The 20,185-nt window shown below is 37.0% G+C and overlaps 2 protein-coding genes across 2 annotated transcripts in view; one reads left to right on the forward strand and one right to left on the reverse strand.

The window, feature by feature from the left end:
- Window positions 1-1,856: 1,856 nt before the first annotated feature.
- LOC107086202 (splicing factor 3A subunit 2-like) lies at window positions 1,857-2,752 on the reverse strand. Its single transcript, XM_015376991.1, has 5 exons — window positions 2,698-2,752; window positions 2,569-2,615; window positions 2,345-2,485; window positions 2,088-2,290; window positions 1,857-1,907 (listed from the first exon to the last, which is right to left on the reverse strand). Exons 2-5 carry the CDS (start codon window positions 2,585-2,587, stop codon window positions 1,857-1,859), a joined length of 414 nt encoding a protein of 137 aa, XP_015232477.1. The 5' UTR covers window positions 2,588-2,615; window positions 2,698-2,752.
- Window positions 2,753-12,013: 9,261 nt separating this feature from the next.
- lss (lanosterol synthase (2,3-oxidosqualene-lanosterol cyclase)) overlaps window positions 12,014-20,185 on the forward strand; it is a 15,440-nt gene continuing 7,268 nt past the window's right edge. The window contains exons 1-11 of the mRNA XM_015376978.1: window positions 12,014-12,176; window positions 13,595-13,763; window positions 14,068-14,206; window positions 14,310-14,418; window positions 14,848-14,969; window positions 15,064-15,160; window positions 15,315-15,450; window positions 16,240-16,348; window positions 17,338-17,456; window positions 17,571-17,668; window positions 17,793-17,820. Coding sequence (XP_015232464.1) covers window positions 12,163-12,176; window positions 13,595-13,763; window positions 14,068-14,206; window positions 14,310-14,418; window positions 14,848-14,969; window positions 15,064-15,160; window positions 15,315-15,450; window positions 16,240-16,348; window positions 17,338-17,456; window positions 17,571-17,668; window positions 17,793-17,820 — 1,140 coding nt within the window. The 5' untranslated portion in view covers window positions 12,014-12,162. The remainder of the gene's footprint in view (window positions 12,177-13,594; window positions 13,764-14,067; window positions 14,207-14,309; window positions 14,419-14,847; window positions 14,970-15,063; window positions 15,161-15,314; window positions 15,451-16,239; window positions 16,349-17,337; window positions 17,457-17,570; window positions 17,669-17,792; window positions 17,821-20,185) is intronic.

Raw genomic sequence — 20,185 nt, forward strand, 5'->3', positions numbered from 1 at the left:
ACAGATGTTCTGAAATTCCTTTTTTAAATTGTTTGAAGTGAAATACTATTTAAAAAAATAAATTAGAAATGAATTATTAATTGAAGTCTCCATTTATTTTCAATATTAATTCATTTCTCTGCTCCCAGGTGTTTGCTGCAGCTTTCTGAAAGGCTCCATCACAGCATTTCAGTTTAGTTTAGGTTCAGCTGCAATGTTTGAGATTGTTCTGTTAATAATAATCCAGTTTGGATAAAGCGTCATCTGTCAGATAGATGGCTTCACATGTGATTGTGGAATGTTATATATTATATAGTGGAGTTCATGTTCCACTTGGTGAATGTGAAGAGCTCAGGTCCTGTCGTTACAAAAGAAGCCCAAATCAACAGCCCACCACCACCATACTTTCGGTAACTTTCTCTAAGTGGGTATAAGGTGTTTGTAGTTATCGACTGTGACTGCATTTTTTTTTCTAAACATGCTTATGAGCATTATGGCCAAATATCTCTACCTTGTTCTCATCTGCCAAAACAACATTATCTGATAAGAATTGAACTTCAGCAAGATGCACCTTTTTTGTGTTGCATATGTTTTTCATAGATATAAATCCTAGATAGGGGGAAATGAGATGTTTTTCAGGGGAAAAAATCTTTGTCTCTGTGGTTTGTTGAACTTCAGATAGTTTGCAAAGGCCATAAACCCTTCAGAGGTTGATGAGCAGCAAATGTTGTGTCTTTTAATATTATTGATAATAACTAACCACTTTGAGTTGAGTTTTAAATACATCATTACGCTTCAGAGGGGTCAACTTATAAAATCTTATTTCATAGAGGCGATAATACCGATTATTCTCAGATGTTCTGTGAATTCATGGAGCAGTGTTCAGTTGCCTGTAGCCACATGTCTATACTGTATTTATTTAACAAAGGGAACTTTGCCCTGACACCTGGTACTAATTACACAATTTAAACTTTATTTCCCGAAATATTAACTTGATTTATGAGTCAGAAGTAAAACTTTCTTACAAAATATTCCCATCATCAGGCTTTAACCTCAATCTCTGCAAACACTTGAACTTTCCCCTTTAATGCATGACTGCAAGTGCATTGCATCAGGGAATTTTGCAATAATGGTTTGTGTTTCCTGCTGTATGAAACTGAAGAATAGTTATGGACAAAAACATACTTTAGTAGGTAGATGGTGTGAGTTGTTGATATGATGTGTTTGGTTTTCTTCTAACAGCTGCAATATATCAACCTCAGAGCTGCTGCACACAGTGACGAAGTAGCACTGTGGCCTTTGAATCAGAGCAGTGAGCTCTGATCTTTGCATTTGTATTCAGTGAGCAGTGAATACAGATTCAGCAGCTCCAGCAAACAATTTACCACTGGACCATGGTGCACCTAAATGAGTTTAAACCAGTTTTATTGGTGCAATAGATAAGGAAACTTTGACCTTTAAGGTGAACCTGTGTAAAAGGGCGTTTCTTGCTGCTAACAATCAGTTGATTGTACAGGTTATCAAAACAGAAATATTGCAGCAGTAGAAAGAGGGTGTGATGATCTACTTTGTGTTGTGCAAGGTTCATCACGAAAAAAAAGAAAGACAGAGAGACGGAATAATAAACATAATAAACTAACTCAGAAAAAAAGCCAAGAAACATGATTTACATCAGTTTTGTTTTCCTTTTATTTTGAAGAAATCTACATGTTTCATATAATAAAAGCTGACAACTTCTGAGGAGTCATTTTTCTAGCAGGAGTATATTTTTAATTAACAGCATCTGTACGCTGCAAATACCTAAGATTAAATGCAGAAGCAGAAGAGAGTTGAAGGACTAGAAATGATGGTTCTTCTACATGAAAGAAGTTTTCCATTTAGTCGGAGTCGCTGCTGCTGCTGCTGCTGCTGCAGGAGCTGCTGGACGCCTGAGAGAAACACATAAAATTAGGAACGACATTGCTTACCTTGAAAAGTTCTCAAGCTTTATTAGGTCTGTTTTTTCCCACAGAGTTAGATCTAAACATATGCATTTTGCAGAAGAGCTTTTTTTTTTGCCATTTTGTTTGTATCTTGTTACAGAAGCATAAAAAAGAAAATCTTCTTACCCCATGACCGTCCTTCCCCTTCTTATGCTTATGCTTGTCCTTATCCTTGTGCTTGTGTTTTTTCTTATCCTTGTGTCCATGACCATGGTGGTGACCATGATGCGGGTCTTGATAGTGTCCGGGTCCAGGACCGTACCCAGGTCCTGGTCCGTGTCCAGGATGTACTGGATGTACAGGATGTCCAGGATGTATTGGATGCACAGGATGTCCAGGATGTATTGGATGCACAGGCTGTCCAGGATGTATTGGGTGCACAGGCTGTCCAGGATGTACAGGATGTACAGGATGTCCTGGATGTCCAACTACAGGAGGACAGTTTGACATCGGTGGAGGAAAAGCAGGGTTAGCACCTGGCATCTCCTGAGGTTGGTTGGGGAACCCTCCAGGGAACTGGTTCCCTTAACACAAAAAAAGGGGCAAGTTCAGTCAGTGCACATTACAAAAATAAATGATAATCAGTTTGATAAGAGGCTGGGCTTACCTTGATTCTGGCCGTACATTCTGAGAAATCTGCTGAAATGACAGATTCTGAAATAGAGAAAGCATGTATTTCAGTGAGGTTTGTGATGTTTAACATGAAGAATTGACCCAAACAGAAGTGCTTTCATACCTGGTTCCAGAAGATCTCCTGATTCTGCTTAAACCTTCAGTCTCTTTTATCGTCTGCTGCACCTTTATTTCAGGAGGTCCTCATCAAAGTACCAGGGCAGGTCTTTACTACCTACATGACCTACATGAGATCTGGTGTAATAATTAACTTTAACAGTCTGCTGGGTGGACGTAAACCTTCTTCTTACTTAGTTCAGTGTCCGTTTTTTATTTAATTTTAGTTTTAGTCCCTTGGATGTTTTTGAATTCCTGCTTCCCAGAGCAAACAACTGTATTACTTTAAAAAAAAAAAAAAAAACTCTTTTAGCAAGATGCACCTCAGCCTTATGCTTTTAGAAGCCAACATCAAGCCTTAAGCATCGTTCTGGTTGATATTTGACTGCGCTAATCTTCCTGCTCTATTACTCCATGGAAACGTGGGCAACACCCAGTATAGATCTCCAGTCTACCACAAGAAAACACAGAGACACAACAGACAAACAACCATGGAAACACACAATATAAAATGTATGGAAACCAATGAGCCGTTTTTTCTAGATTGGGGCAGTACCAGAAGAAAACCATAGATCTATGGAGACATCATGGAAACTCCCTGGAGAAAAGCCGCAGTCTGGTATTCAAACCAAAGATCATCTTGTTGCAAGTTAATAGTGCAACTAAATGTACAACTACTCTTTCAAACATACTCCTCATCATTGTGTAGAAACAACTCTGTCTTTGTCCCATTAGACCAACAAACGGTTCTTCGTTTGGCTCCTCAATGTGGACCGTTGCCTCCTTCAGTCCAAATCTAAAGGTTTGGATTTCTGAGGATGAGCATCTTTTCTTCTTCTACATCCTCTCAGACTGTAGTGATGTTAAACTGCCATTACTGGGATCATTTACAAAGGTGTTCCACCACTTTCTGGACATTCAACTGAAAATCCGATTCTAGTCAAGTCATTCGAAAATGTTACTTGTGACGCCACATGACTAACACGTGTTTTGGGCACTGTCAATGTGCTGTCTTCACCTTTTAAATGGTCACACATATTTAACACATTAAGAGCACATAACAACATGTCAACTATGTGTCAAATATACATTGATTTCATGTGATTAAGAGTCGATCGGCCACTTTTCCAGTTTGAGCTGGTGGGTTTTGGCTCTTTCCCATTAGCAAGTAAGTAGTAGGGTTAAACCAAGTGGTGACTGGTGGAGTTTCCTTCAGGCTGGGCTATACATTCAAAATAGACGTATACCAAAAACCAATCAAACGTGTACTAAATTATCACACAGTAAATTTATATGAATGCAAACAACAAAAAACAGTAAAAAAAACAAGACATAATTTCATGTGCATTTTTATTTTTGTACATAAATCTTGCCCTTCTGACGCTTCGTGAAGGAAAATATGGGTTTTGTATGGTTCAATGTTGTATCACAAACCTAAAAAAAATAATTATGTACCAGTTTAATAATGGTGAAGCTATTAGTCAGCTTTTTCTTTTTTTATGTATAAAAACAATTTATTTTCCGAGAATGAGTTTATTTAAGAGAAACTATGCAAATTAACAAACATCTAGTAAAAGTTCACTATATTGTATTATTTTGCATGTGAATACAAGATTGTTCAGGCTTCTTTGCCCCTTCTAAAAAGTGCTTTAAATCAGTCCTACCTGTCTTATTCTATGCTGGATGGATTAAGGCAGGTATGACAGGTATAACCCCAGGTATGACCTGATTAATATATTATATTGAAATATGTGATCAATCCAATGAGGAACGAAACAGTTTTGCTCGTCTTTAAAGATTAAATACTTATCCTTCACATCTGGATGATAAACATTTCTTACAAAGGGAAAAAAAATAAGCTGATATGTTTCATTGCTGCAGGAAAACCTCCCACAGCTTACAATAAGAGGCCAATGGGGAAAAAACCTAACACCCACATGCTCAAATTGGCCAACTGGCTGAATGGCTACTAATCAAATAAAACCTAGACAAACACGTTGACAGAGTGCAAACAGCGCACAAAACACAAGTTAGTCACGTGTTGTTTACATGTCAGAAGTCCCCTATTTCTGAAAGAGTTGGCTTTCCATATGGTATGCAAATCTGTATTCGTGATCCTGTAATCCTATCCAAAAAACACAAACCTGGTTTTTTAACAGCCTTTTTTTACCTGGAAAAGGATCAGTTCCAGTAAATCAAATAAAGCCCAGAATCAAGATGAAAAAATAAATCTTTGGAACTGCACTGTGTCAATCAAATGGTATGAATTTGTTCCTAAAGGTTTCCTAACATGTTGCAGAAAAACAACACACAAAAACAGATGCTTTCATTGTTGCTAGGGGAGACAAATTTCTGCAAAATCAGCAATCAACATCTTCAGTTAATATAAAGTTCAACTGTTTTATGTAGAAACCAATCAGCTCGGATTTTACTGAAGATGAAAACTCTGGCATTTGGACTGGAGTGCAATATTTTTAAATGGGCAAACAGTTGCACCCGCGCATTTCTAGGAAAATATGTAATAAATAAAAGATATGGAAATGATGAAAGCTGGAGTTCTACAGGTGAACTGCTGGGTGTGTCAGTGTTTGTGGAAAATGTGAATAAAGGTCGCGATTCACCCGTCCATAGAAACCGAAGTATAATAAAACATCACACCTCTTACTAGAGCAAACAGAGAAACGGAAGTCAAATGAGGTCAGAGGAAGAAGGAGTAAGATAGACTATTTTCCTACTTAGATTCTACAAAAGTCTTCATACCTGTACAACTTCTCCATTTTGTCACTTTACTTAAACATCCATGTGCTTTATTTGGATTTTATAAGGAGTTTGGTTTGCAAATAAACATCCACCTCCCAGTTTACAATTCTTCTCTACTTTATGTTGGTCCCATAAAATCACAATAAATATACAGAAAAGTTTGTGGTTACAACGTGACAAAATCTGTGAAAGTTTAAGGTGTGCAAGAACATATGCAGGACACTGTAAAAATGTATTAAAGGACTAGAATATTTACATGTATTATTTTTAAATCAGTTGATTTAAGTTGCCACATTTCCCTTTGATAAAGAAAAATTGATATTCAGGAACGATCATTTCTGCACGTAATGAGGGAAAATTTAAAGAAAATCTCTGGACCAAAAAGACGTTATCAAATTGGGGTTTAATATGTTCCATATAATAAAAGTAATTTGACCTACAAAGACAAGAGAGATTAGATTAGTTGGTTCCTGGAGCATCGGATCATAAAGGGTAAAAGTAAGACTTTAAGGATACCCTTTAAATACATTATCAATATCCAAATCTGATCACAGAGTGGGGATGTATGAGACAAATTGATCGTTTCTTGCAGTTTTGGTCCAGCATGAGTTCCATAGAGGCTCAGTCTCAGAATAAACTGCAACTGATATAATCCTGAAGGTACAACATCAGGAAATCTGAGCTTTCATTGTGAATTAATTTTTATATTTACATTAAATAGTGGTACGCATTTCCAATGCAACTCGGAACTCTGTTGATCTGACTTGGATGTAAGTCATGGATCAACATTATCTGAAGTCAGACTGTGTTATTTTTACTGCTGAATTATTTTTGCCTGTTTGCATAAGATTGGTCAATTTTGAGTATTTCCATGTATTGTCTGTTCTGCAAAGGCATCTTCTATCATTTTAAGAAGTTGAGGTTTTTCATGTGAACTTCAAGGTTTGCTGATACTTCCCAACACAAAAGGGAGCCCAAGTATAAAAATTTAAATTAAAAAAATCTTTAGGAGAAACTTTAGAATTCTGGATCAGAAGCAGTTTTAAAATCTGCACGGTTTAATACCTTGGAAAGAAAATTCTGAAAAAAAATCTAAATTCATTTGGACAAAATGCCTTACTGTTGAACTAATGAGAGCAAATTGCACCATGCATTTAAACTTTGAAAAGGATTAAAACTAAACATAAGTGAAACAAAACCAATAACACAGAAATCTTTAACTTTTTTGAATTTCATATTTTTTATTTTTAAATCAGTACAATGCAAGAAATCCAGCAATGTTTCATTCTGCTTTTGAAAAAATAAAGATCATTTGCATTTATAGAACCTTAAAGGTATTTTTGTGTAAAGCCCATTTTCATTGGGACTACAGACAAGCTTTAGATGTGGAATAAACTGATCGTTGCAGATTATTGGAGCTGAAGATGCTCGTTACGCCTCCGTCTAATCAGAGTCGCTGCTGCAGGAGCTGCTGGAGGACTGCAGAGGAAGAAGAAATAGAAGCAGGTGTTACTACTACACCTAAATCTGATTGTATGATACATCAATATTTACTCACAAAACATTGTCAAGATGTGAAAAAAAATGTATGTTTAGTGCGGAAAGTAACACAATCTCACCGCATGACAATCCTTCCCTTTCTTGTGGCATTTGCTGTGTTTGTGGCCACCCTTGTGCTTGTGCTTCCCCTTGTGTCCATGTCCATGTTCCTTCCCGCCACAACCTCCATGTCCGTGTCCGTGTCCATGACCATGTCCATGTCCATGACCATGATCATGTCCATGACCATGACCGTGTCCTCCTAAGGGCATTTTTAGAAGAACTTTAGAATGAAGTAATGTAGAAACTTGTAATCTGCAGAACCTTTTTATTCTAGTTTCATCAGAAACAAGCAGATTTTCTTGCAATCTCTCAGATGGTCCTGCTCAACAGTTTTATAGGCTTTCTGAGGGTTTTTGAAGGTTTTACTTGAGACGTTGGCTACTTTTTCACTCACATTCAGTTGCTGACCACCTCAACTCTAACTATTGTAAATTCTACGTTTAAAACCTTTTTTGAGTTAGTGCAAAAATACAGTTCAGTATTTCATTTATTTTATTTTATTTTATTTTTTTTACACTACAGTATTTTTTACAGTACGGTTCATTTGTTGGGAATTACTTTACAAAATTACTCAATACACCTGAATTTCCGTATAACGGAACATTCAATAGTGTTTTGTTTTCTATTTTTGTTCCTCTAATCTACAGACAAACCAAAGCTATGGGTTTGTTTTTATATGCAACCTTTAAACATTAGTAGAAAATGTGCCTATTTTGGAAAGACTATTAAAAACTTCAATGACTGCAATACTTACCATGGCATTGTTTATCCATCTTGGAGCTTCAGCGTCTAGCAGCTTCCAAATGCAGAGGTCTGTGAATAAAAAGCAGAGGTGTGGATGATAGATGAAAGAAAATAATGTAATTAACTTACAATCATGATCTGATGTGCCTCTATTGTACCTTTGAAGGCTGCAGAGAAAGAATCCTCAGCTGAGTTTGATGCAGGTGAGTCGATCCTATGACCTCTCTGCAACTTTGTGCTGTTTTTACATGAAGCCGCACCTCAGCCTGAACCCGCCCCCTCTGCATCAGCAGTGCCAGAACTCCCAGCAGTCATCCTGTGTTTGGAGTAAAAGATGTGGTCACTAATGTTTATAATCATTGCCACTCCTTGACCTCATATTAGGTTTGATAAGCTGTTGTTTTTTTTTTTTTTTTCAAGCCCTAAAAAAATAAATCTACAACCCAGCCTACAAGGTAAATAGACCTTAGACTGGATAACCTGGCCTTTATTTTGTATTTTCTGCAGAGCATGGTGGACAGAAGCAGTTTGCTGGCATGTTTGAACAGTTGGAGGATTGTAACTAGACCTTATCATGTAATAAAAACAGTATTTTCACATTTTCAGTTGCAAAATACTCAGTCATCCTCGAAGAACCAAAGGTTATTGACACTCAAGGCTCACAAATCAAGTCCACTGCCAAGAATTTCAATAAAACACTTTCCAGTGTTTGAAACAACTCTTCTAGGAACCTATGGGAGATATTTTTTCAATTTTTATAACTTCATGTTTGTTTCAAAGAGGAATCTGGATCAGAAAATAAAATAAATAAATAAAAAACTGGATTTCATAGATTGATTTTTTAAATTAAGTTATTAAAAAGTAAAGCAGAGATTACAATAACATTATTATAGAAATACTCATAAGGACCTCCTACATATGTAAAAAAGTTTTCCCCCAAAAGTTGAGTCTATCTTAGAAATTACACAAATTATCAAGGAATTACAACATCAGCTATCTGTCCCCTGCACTGAACTGTGATCGAACCCTATTTTTTTACACTCATTGGTGTCAGGTGGTTCCTGTCTGGTTCCAACTGGATTTCTTTATTAGATGTGTTACACCCAAAAAGTTTTCCTGAACTCTGTCTTTTTTTCTTTTTTTTTTTTTTTTTTTACAAATGTTATGTTCCCATGCCGACTTCTCAAAAACATAATTCTGCTCAGCAAAAACTTTAAAGGTCAGATATATTTCTGTCAGACGTTTGAACTGTGATTCACCACTTAAAAGATTCTCCTTCTGCCACACAAATTAATCACGTCTGATTTCAGTTCTGTAAACTCTATCCACCACATCTTAACTTTTTATCCTCTTGTGGCTTAAACCTCTAATAATCTGATGCTTTAACATCAACTTACCTAATGTGTTAAATAAATGAACTAAGCTTAAGCTGATCCATAAACACATAAACAAACAAATACAAAACGTTTTGATTTCAAGCTTATCTACAAGTATTAATAAACTGAATACTAATCTCTAAATGAAACTGTAAATACGTATCGCGATAAGCAGACTTCCAGCAAAGATCATGTCTGCTTCTTATTTAATAAGCAAACACATACACTCTTGAAAACAATTCCAAGATATTCGTACATCTAATAAAAAAAATCATCAGCAGAAAGTGCGGCGGAATCCCCAAACACTGAATCTTTCAAAACCTCAAATTTTTCCAAAGCTTTTTCTTCCTCACAGGAACGTTACTGCTGATAAGTTTGGGTGGGGCCTTTCCCCAGCTATCTGAAGTCTGTTATTCTGTAGATAAAATTATCACTTTGCTTGGATTTTAGAACCATGTCCTTTATTTAAAGGGATTTTGGACCATAAATCACAGCTTTGTGTTTGAAAAATTAAAAAAATATTAAAACAATTATCAGGCACAGCGAAGGAGGGCTGATAAAGTGGTCTTTTTTTAGGGTTTATGAACATTGAAAATATTGAATAGGCCAGGAGCTCTTCTGCACACCAAATGTTTCCAAAGTCCTGTTAAGCAGGTGAGGCTTGATTCAAACTTGTTAAACCAGAAAATAATGACCCCAAACACAGCTGCAGATCTAGGATACAATGACTGAAATCGGAAAAGATCAAAGTGTTGCATTGATCTGGTCAAAGTCCAAACCTCAGCCTGATTGAAAAGCTTTGCAGAGACCTGCAGAGAGCTGCACAGATACAAATGTCCTCCATAATGATGTGAGAGACTGAAGTCAGACAGGTGTAGAAAAAAACATCTCATGCTAACGGCTCTTATTGTCTAACAGTGGTTCTCCAAGCTGCTGTTTCACTAAAAGAAAACAAATAGACTGGGTGACTGGTTGCAGATTTTTTAACGTATTTAAAAATATTAACACCTAATCTGTTAGGTTTATTGTTGTATTATGGTAATGTTTAATGCTAATTATATTCTTAAATGTTTAATGATTTACTAAAATATGTTCTTGCATTTTAAAAGGACTCTATCTTAGAATTTTACACTGTTCGATTTGATTTTAATTTATAATACAATTGTTGTACATTTTCTTTTAGTTGTATTTTTATCTCAAATGTACAGAAGAGGATTAGGGACACTGAAAAAATAAAAAAAAGTTGATTGATTTTTAAATTTTATTTCAGTTTAATATAGAAAAAAATCAGAGTTCTGACTTTAATCTCAGAATTCTGACTTTTATCTCAGAATTTTGGATCTTAATGTACATGGGCACCATGTAGGAAGAGATGTGGGAGCACTCAGCTTCACTGACAAAGATATGCGTTGTTTGGGAGGGCCAGTAACACATTAGTGGAAAACGACAGAACTAGACGACTTTTTTGTGCCAGAAGGGTCCCTGGTGATGCTATTTCATTAATGGAAGAGCAGAAGGTAATTAAAGCAAGACAGCTTAGATGTCAGAAAACAGTTAGAAAGTCAGAATTCTGAGATTTAAATCAGAATTCTGATTTTTTTTTTCATGTTATACTGAAATAACATTTAAAAATCAGTTAACTTTGTTATTTTTCCAGTGGCCCCAATCCTCTTCCATACAAAAGTAGCCCTGTGTATTAAAAAGTGTAATTAAAAATCATAGTGTTGGCCTTCTCTTTCTTTCAATCTAAGTGCCTTCTCTATTATGTCCACTAGATGGCGATGTGACAAAAATCAGTTAATTTAACAAACTTGCCCACCTTTCTTTCTTTCCGTGGAATGCTGAGTTCATTGCCAATCCTCTAAAATCATAATCAAGTCAGAATTTCTGCAGATAAGAGACAGGAAACAGAGCGAATTAAATACTAACTTTAACCAGTAAATGCACAGTGATTTAGCTCAAGATCCAGTAAACACTAAGACATAACGTACTCCCTCTGTCATTTAAACATGAAGACTGGAGGATCTGCAGGGACAGTTTGATGTGAAACAGGAGGAATAGAAGTCCTGGAGGCCTAAACTCAGGGTTAATTAAAACACGGATCCACCTGCAGCTTATTAAATCTAAAGGCTCTAATTTCTGTTTCTCAATTTTTTTGTGATGTAAAAACCTTTTCCCCTCTTATTATTGGCTTTAACACTTGATTGCAAAACTGCACATATATAGAAATATAAATATATCTATTAGAAATAGATAAAAACAGAAATATTGTAATTTTGAATCTCAGACTGTCCATCTAGGTCCATAAGGAAATAATTTATAATATATTCATTTAGCATATTTCTGTGGCAAGGCAATTTAAAGTGCTTTACATCACAAAAACATCATATATATCAGGAAATTAACTCCACAATGATCCCCTGTCAGTCGCAAACTTGAGTTTAATGTGATCCACATAATAAACTATCATAAATATATATAATTACTCTCATACAAAGGTATTTATTATTAATTGATGGTTATAAAATTAAACATCCATCGATGTGGAACTAGTCTGTAAGGTGTGTTTAATTTAGTCAAATAAGTAAATAAAATAAATGTAATTTTCAGTAATGTTCTAATATTGAACATGAATGCACTTTGTTCCTCATTTGGGTCACAGTGAGCACATGTGTTATGTTTACCTCCAGAGGATTCTCATTGGACAAACTCAGCAAAGACCCGCCCCTCTCCCGGCCCAGCCCTTCTATGATTGGCCAGCTTACTCTCTGCCCATGTCTCTCCACTTTAATCGAGCAGCGGACGCTTCAGGCTTCCAAAAGTGAAAGCGTTCATGGGGAGTGAAGTTTTATTTGTTGCTCACCGAACATGTAAAGCTCTCTGTTAGGACTACAGCTCCCAGGTGAAGCAAACAAGTGGGAGGTTCATCAACAGGTGTGGAGCTTCATTCATACCTTCAATCAGCAGGGTTTCTGCATTTAACAACAGCAATGACTGAAGGAACGTAAGTATTTATTTTGCTTTTCTCTTTAACTAAACTTTGTTCCTCTGTAGTTTGTGGAGAATGAAATAATAAAATTAAAACTTAACCAATTATTAAATGTGATTTTTTTTTTTTACTTGTATGAAAATTGTGCCACTGTTTTGCAGCCTTCAGAAAGGGCTTAATGTGAAAACTTGTGAGTTTCTAGACTTTGATGGTATAGAAACTAAGACACTGAAGGCAATGAACAGCTCATCAAAGTGTGGTGTGGTTCAGCTTCCTGGTCCAGGACCACGAAGGACCTCTGAATATTTGTATTTGTTCAAAAAAACAGAATTGGAAGAACTTCTTGAACCCTTCAGGAAAGTAGTGAGTTAAAAAAAAAAAAGTATCCTAGAGTTATGCCAAATGTCAGCAGGATTATTAATGAACAGAATAACTAATGAGCCAATAAAAAACTGATCTTGACATGAAGAAATCAATCCTGCTAGAATAATAAAGGGTGGCACAATTTTAGTTCACCTGTCAAGGCTGCAGATTGTGACACATTTAAAACTAACCTACAAAAACTGTATTTTTATTTTATCTCCCATTGTTAGTATTACCATAAGATAACATTTACTGAAAGCAGACCTTGGTGCATACTTTTAAATTTGCCAAATAATATTTTTTCTTTAATACAATTTTAAATTTAATAAACTTGTTGTACAAAAGGAACTTGAACTACATAGATGAGATTGGTGTTATTTTCTTCATCAGCTATATCCTTGCAACAGAAAGGTCAGTCATTGGTGCTATGATACCTGAATACAGGTGCGCTGCCTCTTTATACGGCGTTAGTTTACCAGATGTATCACATGACAGGCTCCTGGGAGCCTTTACTCGCTTCAATGACCCTTGTTACAATTCCTCCCTCAGAATTTAAACTGGGATAAAAACAAGACCTTGATTTCTAACCTATCTGTGTTTTTACACTTCGTGCCCTGATGTCTCTAAAAGCAAATAGATTTGATTATGTGCATAAACCAGCCTGCAGACTGAACGTTTAGAAGTGTTAGTAAAAACTATGTAAGTCTTTTTTAAATATAATAAATGGACCCATGTTATGGTGTTGTAAAGATTCTTTTCAACCAAAGAAAAAACTGTTTCTTTGTATTTTTTCTAAAAAGAAACTATAATGCTTATTTTTTTCCTTCAGCTGCTTAATAATAAACACTTGTGACCCCTGTGGCAAAAAGTTTGGACACCCATTGGACAGAGCATATAAAATTAACAGTACAAATATTAGCAGTCCTTTAATAATAGAATAAAACGTTGATCTTCCACTGATGATACATAGGAAAGTATCATCAGTGCAGATAATTTCCTGCTAGTTAAAGCTTCTGCATTAAGTCACCAAAAGCCAATCAGTGTGTTTGTATATTCTCTGTGTGTGTCAGGCAGCTGAGGAGGAGAGGTGGACCTTATAAAACGGATCCGGCCACAGACCTGAGCCGCTGGAGGCTGAGGAACGTGGAGGGCCGGCAGACCTGGGCCTACGTGGAAGATCATGAGACCCCAGACAGAGAGCAGACCATGCTGGAAGCTCATTCTCTGGGCCTGGACATCGTATGTTCTCATTCTTTATCTCCTTTTCCTGATTTAACTCCCACTTAGCAACACACGGAAACTCAGTATCTAGGCCTCAGCTGTCAGTACTGCATCTAAACTGGAAGTAGTCTTTAGCTACTGGACTCTTTGAGTATCTGGAGGAAGTGGACTTAGGCTGTTTTTTACCTAAGCAAGGGTAAACTGGATAGTAGATAAGTGTAAAAGTAACAAAATCCAAAGAAAATCCTGAACAAACATTAATAATTTTTGCATCTTTTAGTGTCTTTGTTCTGTATTCAATCCTTCTGGTTTCTGTCCACAGAGCATGTTTGTGTCAGACTCCCCTGCCTCTGAAAGTGCTGTAGAAGCTGCTTTTAAAGGAATGAACTTCTACAGACGTCTCCAGGCTGAGGACGGCCACTGGGCCGGAGACTACGGCGGGCCCCTCTTCCTGCTCCCAGGTGAAGGAAATCATTCTTCTCATTAACACCTGAGGCAGACGGTCACAGACCCCATCCTGGGAGGGAAATTATATCTACCTCTGTGTCCTTTTGTGTTCTCCAGGTCTCCTTATTACCTGTCATGTTGCAAAGATCCCTCTGCCAGAAGCCTGGAAGAAGGAGATGGTGAGGTACCTACGCTCCGTTCAGCTGCCAGACGGAGGTTGGGGTCTGTAAGTCCACATCACACTTTTATCTCAGTAACATGATCCATTCAGTAAACATTTTAACTGTTGAGTCTTTTAAAAAACCTACTGAAATTTTTTAAAAACAGCTAAAAAAAAAATCCTTGTATTGGGGATATAAGATACAAAGAGTTTCAGGTGTTATTTTTTTCCAGGCCAGTCCAGCAGCTGTATCCTCCTCTTCCTCAGGCATATCTTTTGAATTTGTTCAGACTGCAGTTTCCATAAGCTGGTTAAAAATGAAGTTATTGGAGTCAGGATATATTATAAAGCATATGATTGACTTTGTTTTATTATAAAAAAAAAAAAAACTTACTCCACTGCTTGTAGCTCAGTGATATATGCGGCATATATGGAGGCTACAGTGATTAATCCTTAAACTGCTCCTAATGGAAAATGTTTCTGCACCTTCCACAGACATATTGAGGATAAGTCCACCGTGTTTGGAACGGCTCTGAGCTACACGTCTCTCAGGATCCTGGGGGTGGGTCCTGATGATCCCGATCTGGTTCGAGCTCGTAACAACCTGCACAGTAAAGGTTTGGACCACAACAAACACACTGCCGCCACTGAAGTCATAGGAACATCCTGTTAATGAGTTCTCTGCGTCTCTGCGCTTGGTTCTTTTTAAAGGTGGCGCCGTCGGGATCCCATCGTGGGGTAAATTCTGGTTGGCTATTTTAAACGTCTACAGCTGGGATGGGCTGAACACGTTGCTGCCAGAGATGTGGTGGGTCAGAACAACCGGTGATGTTTGCTTTGAATAATAAGAAACATATTAGGCCTTTTAGAGTTTTCTTTTTGTGTTTCTGGCTGCTTTGTTGCTCTTTGTCTACTGCTGAGTCTAATCGTTTCAGGTGATTGATGGTTTTTGTGTGTTTCAGGCTGTTCCCTAACTGGATGCCAGCCCACCCATCAACCCTGTGGTGTCACTGTCGCCAGGTCTACCTGCCTATGAGCTACTGTTATGCTGTCAGACTGTCAGCGGACGAAGACCCCCTCATTCTCAGTTTACGACAGGTGATGGCACCATGAGGCAGCCAGTAGGGGGCGTTAATATTTCTAATGATTCAAAAACAGGTTTTTTATGTAATGTTCAGTTCAGTTCAAAACACATGTCAATACAGGTACGTTACAGAGACATTTTAACCAGATCATACAGTCAGATTGATTTAGTTTTCTTTCTAAGGAAAACCAGCTGATTGCATCGACTCACTGTCTCGACAGCAATCCCTTCCACCAAGCATGCGTGTAGCGACAGTGGAGAGGAAAACTCACACTGAGCCTAATTCTACTGAAGGTTTCTTCCTACAGTTATTATATCCATCTGCAAAAAAAAGTTGTTAAATTAAATTTTTTTTACTCAAACATCTAAAACACTACAACATCTGGGTCTTTTTCATGGTTTCTGGGTAGAACAGATGATAAACCCAAAAAGCTGCTCTGGGCATCATTCAACATTTGTTGGATGCTGGGTCAGACTTTACCTGCTGGAGGCTACGCTTTATAAAAATCATTAAAAAAGCATAAACATACATTTACTACTACCTCCTTTCTCGTTAATGTTACTGATAGTGTGATTCCCTAAAGCATGTTTAAAAACATTTGTTTTAAACAAAAATAAAATAAAATTACTGAAATGAAAATATAAAAACAAATGATAAACAAACACGGTTATTTAATAATTTTGGATTGTGCTAAAACCAGGCAGGCTCTGGCTGGATGATCTCAGGGTTCTTTTGGGGTTGAAAAACTGATGCTAAAATATAAAGTCTAAAAATGATTGGGATGTTTGTGTTTGTGATCCAGGAGCTGTATGTGCAGAACTATGAGACCATTTACTGGCCCGCTCAGAGGAACAACGTGGCTGCATGTGACCTATACACGCCTCACAGCACTCTGCTCACCGTCGCATACAGTAAGAATCATCTGCACACAAATTAATTTTAAACTGGAACAGTGTCATGTAGTTTAACTACACATATGAACATCCAAAGATAGAACTCAAATGAGCACCAAGAAGCCCAAGCATCTCCTACCCTGTAATGTTTCATTCATTCATCTCCTCCCTCTATACCTTCATCCTATTCAAGGGTTCACAAACTATTCAGCCTGTGATAATATGCAAATATTGTACCCCAGACTGGCAACTCCCTAAAGTAAATTTACTCTATATTCATACAGAAATATAGATTTAAAATGGTTGTTTTATTTTTAACACAATTATTTTTTATGCATTTTTGACAATTTAATTTCTTTATGTAACTGTGTATTTTATTATTTCAATTCATATTTTATCCTATATTTGATAAATATAAGTAGACATTCCAAAAAAGTTTAAAAAAAACAATCCACTGGACTTTGTTTCCATGTTTGGAGACGTTTCGCTTCCCATCCAGGAAGCTTTTTCAATTCAAAATGTCAGGAACAGCGCTGAGTTGGAGGCTTTATACAGCAGCCCAACAAAGCCTTGTTTTTGTTTAGAAAAGATGCAAATTGAAATGGACCAGACCAACAGCCAGGCCAACAATTCCCTTTAACGACACCCCTTGCAGAGACACAGACAGGTATGGGGCATTGCAGGCTAACAAAAGAAGCCATTCCAAAGTGGTGGACCCGTTCGTCCGTTTCAGTTTGCATGTTTTCTAAACAAAAGCAAGGCCTTGTTAGGCTACTCTATAAAGCCTCAAACTAAACACCATTTCTGACATTTTGAATTGAAAAAGCTTCTTGGATGGGGAGTGAATCGTCTTCAAACATGGAAACAAAGTCTAGTGATTGTTTTTTAAATATTACCTCTACTTAAATATCTTGATTGATATTCATGGTGTTAGATTTTTTTTTTTTTTTATCATTTAGAGGCTGTTTTATTTATCTAACAGTGTGACTCTGTCTGTGACCCTGCAGTGGTGTTGAACATGTATGAAGCCAACCACAGCAGCACGCTGAGAAAGAAGGCCATCAGAGAGCTGTTTGACCACATCCAGGCTGACGACCGCTTCACCAAATGCATCAGCATCGGACCGGTAGTGAAAATTCACTCATTTAAAAAAATAAGATGAACTACTTTGATTTGGAAAACCTCAGTTTCACTCATTTTTTACTGCATTTTAAATAAAGGTTGTAATGTTTTGGTGCAGATCTCCAAGACAATCAATATGCTGGTTCGCTGGTATGTGGACGGTCCCAAATCGGAGGTTTTTAAGGAGCACGTCTCCAGGATCCCAGACTACCTGTGGTCAGTCTGCAGCTCTCTGATAACGTCCAGTTTTAACAACAGAAACCAGAAAATTCAAATAAAACACATAGTTTATGGAAAGTAATGAAAGTAATCAACCAGCTGGAGGTTTTCTGTCTTACAGGCTGGGACTGGATGGAATGAAAATGCAGGTGAGATTTTATCATCTGCTTTAATTTTAAGGCTATGAAAACCATTTTTTTTATTAACTATATTATTTAACATTACATATGTTTTGTTTTTGGTTCTTATTTTGTTTCTGGTGTTTTTATAGTTTTCACTTTCAAACACATTTCAGAAAATTAAGGGACAAAAAATTTGCAGAACCGAAAACCTTTACAGAGGTCTCCAAGTTAAGCATAAAGTTGGGCATAAATCTGAAGCTGAAAGATTAGTACAAAGGCACGTTTTATGCTAAAGACTGAAAAGTGTGGCTTGCATTTTTATTCTGACTCCATATTTTGTAGATCAACAAATGTTACTTCTTCAGCTTTCTTCTTTTTGACTATTAAGCCGATGTGACGAGTGAATTTCTCCACAGTGAGATCAATAAAGTCTATATTATCTTATCTTAGCTTTTAACTCCATTTATGTTCACATCGACCACCTAGCTTGGCCAGCCAGCCAGATAGGAAGTATGCAATCTGTATCAGTCTGGTGAAGCTTTTTTCAAATTTGGGACTAACAGGTTCCGCCTCATCAGGTTAGAACATTTCAGACAGCTGCAGATGTGACGCAAGAACTCCAAGGGATGCATTCAGCTTTTATAATTTTGTAGTCCAAGAAACTTGTCAAGTCGTTGAAGAAACTACTACAATTTCATTGGATCATTGCTCTGTTGAGATCGCCAGCTTGTCACACTAGCAGAAAAGCTCTGCTGCATTATAGGTCAATCTGGCCTGAGTCAGCATCGTTTAACCAGATTGAATCAGCTCATGTTCTTGCTGAAGAAAATATTTCCATAGAGGGAATAAATGAATCTAACAAGTGCCTCATTACCAGACTGCTGAGGTGGATGACATGCTAAGGGAGTTAAGCTTATAGGTTCAGGTGTGCTGGGGAGGTGGTGCATCTAGAGGTTGCAGGATGGCAGCTCTAGAAAACTGGACTTTAGGATCTCCTGGTTTAGGGGCAAGTGCAGTTTTAATACAGAACCACAGTGTTTTATACATTTATCTAAGTTACATTTTGGTCTCTTCTTATTAGATAACATTAATATATGAACATTAATATAAATTAATCCTATATTTTTTAATTTCGACTTACAAAAATATGCCAATTTTCCTTTATTTCAAATTGAGCTCTATTTTCTGTTGCTTTTTCAGACCAAACACACCGGTGGTTTTGATTGAAACATGAAAAAACTGGAAAATTACTGGAAAAAAATCCATTTGAACTTTCAATTATTAGCTTTTGTTATCATTTTTTTTCTCAGTTTCATTATTTTCTGTTTTTAATAAGTTTCCTTGTATTGTTGCCTTTCACAGGGAACCAATGGCTCTCAGCTCTGGGACACGTGTTTCGCTGTCNCAGTGTTTTATACATTTATCTAAGTTACATTTTGGTCTCTTCTTATTAGATAACATTATTATTCTTGTTTACTGTGTTTCTATATGACTGGTGAAAATGACAAAGCAGCTGCAGTTTTCCTAAGAACAGATGTCTGCAGTTCCTCATAAACCCTGTGAGCCTCCTACCTGCTTCTCTGACTAGTGCCTTCCTTGTGATTTTAAGTAGACATCCATGTCTTGTAGGTTTATCGCATTACAAAAATTTCTGGTTTGTGCCGACTCGGCTTTGACTCCATCCTGGATTGAAATATCTTATAGCTGTGCTGCTACCATCAACATCTATGCTTATAGATAGCCTAGCTTGCCTTGTTTCCAATGTAGTCCTGTGTCTTTAACTTTGACTAGCAGAATTTTCTTGGAGCTTGTCTGCCTGGCTCTGTCCTTCCTTGTCGGAGCCGTCTGTGGAGCTAGCTAACAGTTCCCTCCTGTATCTCTGCTTCTTTTTCTATCTCTGCTTCTGTGTCCTTGAACCCTAGTCGGCCTCGGCAGATGGCCGCTCATAGTAAGCCTGGTTCTGCTGGAAGTACTTACTGTTAAAAGGTAGTTTTCCTCTCCACTGTCACTGCATGCATGCTTGGTGTGAGGGATTGCTGAAGGGTCAACGACAAAATGCAAGCAAATGTCGTCACTGTGGGCTCATCCAGCAGGATCTTTTGTTTGTTTCTTTAAAGTGGCTTGAGATGACCTGTTGTCAATTGGTGCTAAATAAATAAACTGAATTGAAATTTTTTTACTCAATACTATTTTCAACATCGCAGGGAATCAAAAAATGAAAAATAATTAAAGCCATAAAAATACTTATAATAATATGATGAATTTAACAGATCTTGGAGATTGTGTTCAAAAAGTGGCATAATGTTTTAGAGCCTAACCCTGCTTAAAGGTACACTATGCAACCGGTGTTGATTTTCCAGCGAGGCTCCCCCCAGAGGGCGAAAGTAAAAGT

Source organism: Cyprinodon variegatus, unplaced genomic scaffold, assembly GCF_000732505.1.
Source record: "Cyprinodon variegatus isolate N-32 unplaced genomic scaffold, C_variegatus-1.0 Scaffold145, whole genome shotgun sequence".
Classification (NCBI taxonomy): domain Eukaryota; kingdom Metazoa; phylum Chordata; class Actinopteri; order Cyprinodontiformes; family Cyprinodontidae; genus Cyprinodon; species Cyprinodon variegatus.

Bases quoted from the DNA above. Each gene is read 5' to 3' on its own strand.
- LOC107086202 (XM_015376991.1), bottom strand. The intron at 2,291-2,344 runs CTGTGCACCCAA...ATCCTGGACATC, and splicing joins TCCTGTACATCCTGGACAGC to CTGTGCATCCAATACATCCT. The intron at 1,908-2,087 runs GTAAGAAGATTT...TGTTTCTCTCAG, and splicing joins AGGGGAAGGACGGTCATGGG to GCGTCCAGCAGCTCCTGCAG.